The 9,066-nt window shown below is 38.4% G+C and overlaps 1 protein-coding gene across 1 annotated transcript; it reads left to right on the top strand.

Moving 5' to 3' along the window:
• The first annotated feature begins 5,543 nt into the window (after window positions 1-5,543).
• On the top strand, window positions 5,544-8,048 carry LOC124372537. Its single transcript, XM_046830934.1, has 3 exons — window positions 5,544-5,987; window positions 6,948-7,109; window positions 7,992-8,048. Exons 1-3 carry the CDS (start codon window positions 5,544-5,546, stop codon window positions 8,046-8,048), a joined length of 663 nt encoding a protein of 220 aa, XP_046686890.1.
• Window positions 8,049-9,066: the final 1,018 nt, after the last annotated feature.

The following is a 9,066-nucleotide window of genomic DNA, read 5'->3' on the forward strand; positions in this document are numbered from 1 at the left end:
AAATAAATATGTTGAATGGTCACTAGAGTGGTCCTATCTAGCGCTTAGGGAAATCACTAGTGGTCACCAGAGTGGTACTACCTGGTGTGTAGGGAAATCACTAGTGGTCACCTGAGTGGTCCTACCTTGCGCATAGGGAAATCACTAGTGGTCAGCGGAGTGGCCCTACCTAGCGCGTAGGGAAATCACTAGTGGTCACCAGAGTGGCCCATCCGACCTCACAGACAAAACCAACACGATTTGCTCCGATCTGAATACAACAATGGTGACTGCCACTATAGTGGCCTACCCGACCTAAGAAGACTAACGGTCATGAACCAATATAGAGCTGGCGCAGAAACGACGTCGGCCACCTAAATGACCCATCCGAGGGCAAAGGGCTAAATGTCTGACACGACGTGAGAGAGGGCCGCTCCCGGTCTCACTACCACACTCACGCTGTACACAGGGCTAATGTTATTGGTACCGCCTATAACATTTACACAGATAGATCCGCTGCCATTGTATAAATGTCTGACACGACGTGAGAGAGGGGCGCCCCCGGTCTCACTACCACACTCACGCTGTACACAGGGCTAATATTATTGGTACCGCTTATAACATTTACACAGATAGATCCGCTGCCATTGTATAAATGTCTGACACGACGTGAGAGAGGGGCGCCCCCGGTCTCACTACCACACTCACGCTGTACACAGGGCTAATGTTATTGGTACCGCCTATATAACATTTACACAGATAGATCCGCTGTCATTGTTTAACCCTTTGCCGTCGGATGGGTGTTTTAATGACTGTCCTCTCAAGTTGTATGGGCCACTTTGCTGCCCACAGCTGTTTCCATGGCAGCTCGATTGATGAACTAACCTCATTGTCCTTTATAGTCGGCACGGCCACTATTGTGGCAATGGCCGCTTTGCTCTCTGCTCGGTTATTAAACTCCCATTGTGCTTTGAAATGCTGTAATACCCGTTTCTCGGATATTATTTATGGCTTCGACACAATGTTTGCTTGAGTGTGGGTTATTGTTGAAGTTATTACACAAGTCGTTTGATATGACTCCAACCAGTCCTCTTGGGTAGAGTGCAGCTCCTGCATGGTCTAGGTAAGGGCCTGTGAATCTTTGCCAGGTCGGAACGTATTTTTGGCCTATAAAGACCAAAGTCTGTTTGTAAATATAATGAATCGATGGGTGGTGTCGACCTGACAGACTATTATATTTCAAGTTACCCATTCATCCCTAAGTCACTAAAATGATTGAGGAAAGTTTTTTGTTGTTGTTTGAAACAGCCATTGTAAATGCTTACATTCTGTTTACAAAGGAGCTGCACTCTACCCAAGAGGACTGGTTGAAGTCATATCAAACGACTTGTGTAATACCTTCAACAATAACCCACCCTCAAGCAAACATTGTGTCGAAGCCATAAATAGTATCCGAGAAACGGGTATTGCAGCATTTTAAACCACAATGGGAGTTTAATAACCGAGCAGAGAGCAAAGCGGCCATTGCCACAATAGTGGACGTGCCGACTGCACAGGACAATGAGGTTAGTTCATCAATCCAGCTGCCATGGAAACAGCTGTGGGCAGCAAAGTGGCCCATCCAACTTGAGAGGACAGTCATTAAAACACCCATCCGACGGCAAAGGGTTAAACAATGACAGCGGATCTATCTGTGTAAATGTAATAGGCGGCGGTACCAATAACTTTAGCCCTGTACAGCGTGAGTGTGGTAGTGAGACTGGAGGCGGCCCTCTCTCACGTCGTGTCAGACATTTAAACAATGACAGCGGATCTATCTGTGTAAATGTAATAGGCGGTACCAATAACATTAAATCTGTGTACAGCGTGAGTATGGTGGTGAGACTGGAGGCGGCCCTCTCTCTCACGTCGCGTCAGAAACGTTTTATGTGTAATGTTTAGTTGGTGCGAGAAACGTGATAGTGCAAAAAGCATTCTTTACGAATCGTTACAAATTCCACAGTTATTGATGTGTGCGTACAAGAAGTATTTTGTTTGTGAATTCAACCAGTATTTCGTGTGTGCATTTTTACAATGAATGCAGTTCCGGGTCCAAGTGGCTTGTGTAATCGTTCAGGAACATTCTCAGACAGTGAATCAGGGGTTATGTCTTCAGACATTGACGAATTTGAGTCATCTAGCGACGACGACTGCAATTACCATGCAGCTCCTCCTGAATGGTTGTTACTTAACCTCCTGAGTCCTGGGTGAATTTGATAGCTAAGACCGAAGTGCCTTGAACAAGTACATGCATGCATTAGCCTTTGAGACCTGAAGAGTTTTGTCCTCCTATAGTAGCCAAGACCTTGTACAAGTCACGAAAACAAAAAAACCATGTCACTCTAATAGTTCATTAACTCAACACAAGATAGCAGCACTGGATGGACTGTATTTCAAACTACCCTAATAGTTCGCTTAAGCTGCGATAGATGGCACTACTTGTTTCTTGTCCATGCAGTCTCAAAGATGGACACCCCTCCAGAAAAAACTGCTCTTGTTACACGCTCAGGTAAGACAGTATTCATAATTATTTAATTGATATTTCTTCACAAATTACATGTTTAAGGACCAATCTATCTATTAAAGTTATTATAATGGTGTTAAGTTTAGTTTCATATGGCTAGAGTGAGGCATTCTTAGAGTACCTTGACTGAGGCACTTAGGTCTACAAACTAAAATCACCATTTTCTTCAGTGGCTTGACCAAGCCACTTGGGTCTTATTTACTTCTGTCAATAACTACAACTGTTGCATACTTGGAGCAAGTAATTTGATATTTTGATTTATTTTTAGATAAATAAAATATAAATTTGACCTTAAATTTAATAAAATAATCTAGTACAAATATCTATCTACCCCAAATTTTATATTTTGCTTTTTTTCAGTGAAGAGAAAGAGGTTTGAAGACTTCAACCTAGATGATTCTGATATAGATGACTATCTAAGTGACGATGATGGGGAAGAATCACTGTTAAATCTACGACTACTACAATTTTGATGATCTGTTTGGCGATGACTCAGACGTAGATCCGCCCTACGTACCATCCGAAGGAAGTGATGACGACGAGCATGAGCTGTTCCTTCAACCTCAACAACAAGGGAAGTGGTAGGTATAATTTGTACACTTAATGGTCTCAATCAATTTAGTAAAACCAGTGTTATTTAAAATAGACTTACTGTAAAAATTATTAATGAAAACTGTCAAACAAGAAATAAAGGCCAGATATTTTATTGATGCTTCATAGTTTATATATTGTATAAAAAAATTTAAAATTAAATATAATCGAAATATATTAAAAAACTTCTAAATGTTTTTATTGGGTGATTAATATGCTAATGTGATTTTTTTAGGCAAAGAAGAGATCTAAAACCGACTCACGTAAGAAGATACTGCCAAAGAAACAGTAGAAAGATGTTCAGCCAAGTTTACCTTGGGCAATGCAAGTGTTTGCTCCTGAAACATCTACGCTTGTCCAGCCTGCGTACTTACCCATATATTCTACAGATTGGGATGCAGAGAAGTATGTACAGCAATACTATGATGATGAAATACCGTCCATCATTGTTGAGAAAAGTAACCAAAACTACCTTTTAAAAACAGATAAAGAATTGAAATTGAAACTTTCAGAGCTTAAAGTATGGTTAGGGATTAATTTTGTGATGTCAGCTCTCTCCAGTTGCCTAAGATTAGAATGTATTGGGAAAAAGATTTGGAGAGTGCCTCTAGTTGCTGATGCCATAACCAGAGACGGATTTTTTTTAATTCGATGCTCATTAAAAGTGGTTTTTGACAATAATATTTCTGAGGAACAAAAAAAAAGGTGACAGGCTTTGGAAGGTGAGACCTTTCCTTGATAGAATTCTTAAAGTATGTATGAAACAGAAAAGGGAACGAGAAGTTTGTGTTGATGAAATGATGGTACCTTTTACAGGTTTTTTGCCTTTCAAAGCAATATGTACCAAACAAGCCAAACCCTGTTGGTCTAAAAGTATATGTTTTAGCAAATCCTAATGGAATTGTATGTGACTTTACAGTATATGCAGGGCCTAAGACATATACCACTGATGAATCATTGAACAAATTTTGGCAGTGTGAAAATGCAGTGCTACACCAGACTAGATCACTCGTTCCAGGACATGTGGTGTACATTGATAGATTTTTTACTACAGTCAGACTGGCTGATGAACTTTAAAAATGTGGCATTAGGTGCTCAGGAACGATACGAAAAGACAGGATTCCCCCAACCAAAGATCTCCCTGATGATAAATCTTTTAAGAAGAACAATTCTAGAGGTGAAAGCGTAGTGACTGTGAGACAAGACGGAATCATGGCTATAACTAAATGGTTGGATAACAATACTGTAACAATGCTGTCCACTGAAGAGGCCAAAGATCAAATTTTTGAAGTACGGAGATGGTCTAAAAGCCAAAAGCAGTTTATAAATATTGATCAGCCCAAGGTTATACATTCATACAATCGGAATATGGGAAGAGTCGATCTAGCTAACCGTATGATGGCATACTGCCCCTCTCGAGCAAGGACCAAAAAGTGGACAGTTCAACGTATTTTACATTTTGTTTATTTATCAACGTCTAATGCTTGGCTTCAAATGCGTCAAACGAAACAGATGCTCAATACTCCTACTAGGTTAATTCTACAGTACCGAACTTTTAAACTTGAATTCGGACAGACACTGATTGAAAATAACGATGGTACTTGTACTAAGGCTGGAGTTCAAATCGACAACCATGGAGAGCATGGAGAAAACCATCCCTTAACTTTCAGTCATTTAATTGATCGTAGAACTGTTGAAGATCCATCTCTTCGACGTCGAACTCAAGGAGCTGATCATCTCCCAGAGGTAGCAAGTGTACAGAAACGATGTGCTCAGAAAAACTGCAAAATGAAGTCACGCGTGTACTGTATTCAGTGCAATGTTTGCTTATGTCTCATTGAGGGTAGAAATTGTTTTAGAAAACATCATTCTGCTTATAATTTTAGAACTAAGAATTAAAAAACTATTGTGTTCTGCTCTATTAATACTGTACTCTTACATCTAACGTATCTAATTTATATAAATAAAAAGAAAGTTTTCTTTTGCGGAGTCTTATAATTATTGACATTTACTTGAGTAGAGACCGAGGTGCCTTGTACAAGGACATCTAGAAACGGATTAAAACAGGTGTCAATATTTTTTTAAACTATTTTTTGTGTTAACCATCGGTATTTAGAACACTCATTACAAGTTCAAAAATTCTAAATTAGCACTTTTTTTCTCAGGACTCAAGGGTCGTCAACATGATGTGCCTTGTACAAGGCATTTAGGTTTTACCTCCAACTTGTGACAAATATTCTCAGGACTCAATGAGTACAAAAATAGTACCTCAGACAAGGTACTTAGGCCGGCCACACACGTAACGGTATACATGACAGGTAAACCGGCGCAGGTTTACCTGTCATGTATACCTGTGCAAACTAGAGTCCACACACGTAACGGTATACCGTACGTTTAGCTCAGTTGAGAGATGGCGAGCCAACAAGATGAAGATGATATGATAGCTTTAGTCGGATTGTGTGTGGTTTTAAACAGTAAGAAGAAGAAGAAGAAGTTTAAACGTAAAATGTGGAGTAAAAAGTGGCTTACTAAAAGAAATGAATACACTCATACAAGATTATTGAAAGACTTGGGTGGTGAGCCTTCAGACTTCCGTAATTATTTGCGGATGGATGAAGACGCCTATGAACAGCTGTTGTTACTCGTGACTCCATTAATTGAAAAGAAAGACACGGTTATGAGGAAATCGATTTCTCCCCATGAGAGATTAACTGCGACTTTGAGGTTCCTTGCAACGGGCCGATCGTACGAGTGTCTCAAGTATTCTACGTTGATATCACCACAAGCTCTAGGCAAAATAATTCCAGAGACGTGTGAAGCCATCTATAAAGTGCTGAAAAACGTCTATTTACAGGTACGTCAAGCCATATTGCACAGAATATTCTATTGATGTTCTAAATGTCAAGGTAGGTTAAAATTGAAATATACACGTTATTAAACATTTCTACTTTATTTCATAGCAACGTTACAGTTTTTAAAGGGAATGTTTAACTGAGTACAGAGACATGATATTTGATAGTGGGTAGAACATAAAAAAGAACTGTTTGGTAAAACAAAAATGTTTATTAGTGACATTGAATATAAATAAAGAAACAAAACAGACTATTGATTTTTGTCATAATTAGCAAAGTAATCTGCCATTGATTGATGAGGTGGAATAACGTCATTGCTAACAAATTCAGCTGTTGAAGTTTGTTGTGGATATTGGCCATAAGATACAGCTGCTACAGGACTCGTTGTGCTACTACTTGACCCAGGGGTGTTGGTCAAAGATTCGTAGTTGTACGAGCCAGTATTAGGTACGTCAAACGTACTCATTTCAGCCTCAAAAAGGAGGTAGTTGATTCTTTTTTCTACGATCAAAGCCTGGCGTTTCTCTAATGCCCTAATTCGCATTGCAATGGATTTGCCCATTATATCATATCTGTCGTCTTGGCGTGATGGTTTCTGAAAGTGGTCTCTGACTGAGACTAAGACACCAGTTGTCAAGTCTTCAACTTTCTTTTTTTTGGCCAATATTAAGGTCGGGAATAAGGAGGTAGGCTTGAGTTGGGTCTTGGGACCACAGGCGAAGGGACCTCGCTATTGATTGATGTTTATCTGCTCGGTGTTGTAGCTGCTTCACCAATGTCCTCCTGAAAAAAAATATTTATGTACTAGGTGTACCCATCCAATTTTTACACAACAAAATACTCTTTTTTACATTGGTTTGGAAATTGTCGATTTAATGGTTTATCCTTGATTTTGAAACCCATAATTTAAACATTGTTTACTCACGTTGAGAACAGTTGTTATGAATTTAATTTTGTTCCAGTTTCCTAACACCACTGAGAAATGGAAAGTGATTGCTGAACAGTTTGAAGAGAAATGGAATTTTCCCCACTGCCTCGGTGCCATGGACGGCAAACATATAGACATAGTTCCTCCAGCGGATTCCGGATCATATTATTACAACTATAAAGGCAGACACAGTATGGTACTTTTTGCAATAGTGGATGCTAAATATCGGTTCCTTTTAGTGGATTTTGGGACCAATGGGTGTGTTTCTGACGGAGGTGTTCTTCAAAATACTAAGTTTTATGAAAAGTTACAGAGTGATGAACTTAAGATCCCAAAACCATGCAATGTTACTGAACATTTCAAAGAGGTGCCTTACGTGTTTGTGGCAGATGACGCATTTCCCCTGTCAATTAACATGATGAAACCTTTCATACAAGCACAACTAGATTCAGCTGTAAAAGAAATCTACAACTACCGAGTTTCAAGGGCAAGGCACGTTGTCGAGAATGGGTTTGGAATACTAGCCTCCAGATTTCGCATATTCCATACTCAAATCAATTTGGGGCCAGAGAACATAGTAAAGGTAGTAATGGCAACATGTGCATTGCATAATTTCTTGATGCAAACACATCCTACCATTTATGCTCCACCAAACAGTACGTATCAAGAGAATGACGATGACGCTACTACTAATGCTGGGTTAGATACCAATGAATCGAATATGATTGCATTACAACGAGCGAGCTTAGGGAATGTAAATGTGGCCGCCAAAAATCTCAGAGAGGAGTTTGCTACCTACTTCGTCAATGAAGGCAAACTTTCATGGCAAGACCAAAGTGTTCTTCGAAAAAAAAAAATTCAAGTTAAAGACTAAGTGAATCATTATGAAGTGAATATATATTTTTAGCTTAGTTGAGTCAATGACATTCGCCAATCCATGTCATTACAATACATTAATACATATCAATTTTGTCATAAAACTTGTTTTGTTTTATTCTACCATTCAACATTTAATCAACATCTAATTTAACATTTAACTTGTAAATTAAAGTGTAGTTCAAATAAATTGTTTAACTAGGTAATTGATCTGTCTGGTACTTACTTCCTCAATCTCGCTCCCATCTTCTTCCTCTAAATTCGACATAGATGCACTGGGAATGTCTTGATCACCAAGAAAATCGAACAAATTTAAGTACCACAATTTAGATACGTACACATTGTCGGCTGATGCACCAGACTTCATTGACATGTCCTTTTTTTCTCTTTACGCACTATTTTTCTCTTTTTCTCTTTTCTCTCTTCGCAAACTATTAATCTTTCTAATCACAGATTTCTTTGTTGCATCGGGTTCCAGTTTTTTTAACCCATTAGTGCATAAAGTTTTTTTTGTAAATTTTTTTCTTGAAACTAATTTAAATGCATTATTTGCACTTTATAAAACATGGGAAAAATATATTAAAAAAACTTATATAGTTTACTTTTGAAATAACAGCCGTCTTATAAATAGGACGTTATGCATAATGACTACCTTGGTGAAATTTCAGCCGTCTTATAAATAGGACATCATGCACTGTGACTACATTAGTGAAATTTTAGCAGAAATTTAAGTTACGCTATGACTGTATCTTTCTCCATTATATGTGTACAATATAAAAAAGAATTTTATGCATAAGTGTTTGGATGTCAATATAAACACCATCTAAAATGAAAATATTTATTTCACAGTATTTAAAACGTCTTTCGACGAAATTTACAAATTGTATGATAAAATTCTAAAACATGAGAGGGTAAATAAAATGGAACTAAGCACAAATATAGTTAACAAATCAATATTTACAACAGGTTTTTGTGAACTACCATGTTACTTTCTGTTATGGTAGTCCATGAAACACTTAGGATGCAGTCCCACTTTGCACTTTGAACAAATGAACTTTGCCTTTCCAGTACAGTTAGCACATCTTCTCTGTGTTTCATTCTCCAATGGCCAGTGGTCAGTGTTGTCACGTATCACTTCTGGGAGTGGTTTAGGAGATATCTTCCCTTGAGTAGAGGGTTTTCCATACTTTTTCAATATAAATAAAGCCAAATTTCTCCGGAATTTTAACAGTTGGGGAATGGAGTCTTGAGAGGGAAGAAGTTTCCTGTTCAGTAAC

The sequence above is a fragment of the Homalodisca vitripennis genome, unplaced genomic scaffold (genome assembly GCF_021130785.1).
Source record: "Homalodisca vitripennis isolate AUS2020 unplaced genomic scaffold, UT_GWSS_2.1 ScUCBcl_3288;HRSCAF=8735, whole genome shotgun sequence".
NCBI lineage: Eukaryota > Metazoa > Arthropoda > Insecta > Hemiptera > Cicadellidae > Homalodisca > Homalodisca vitripennis.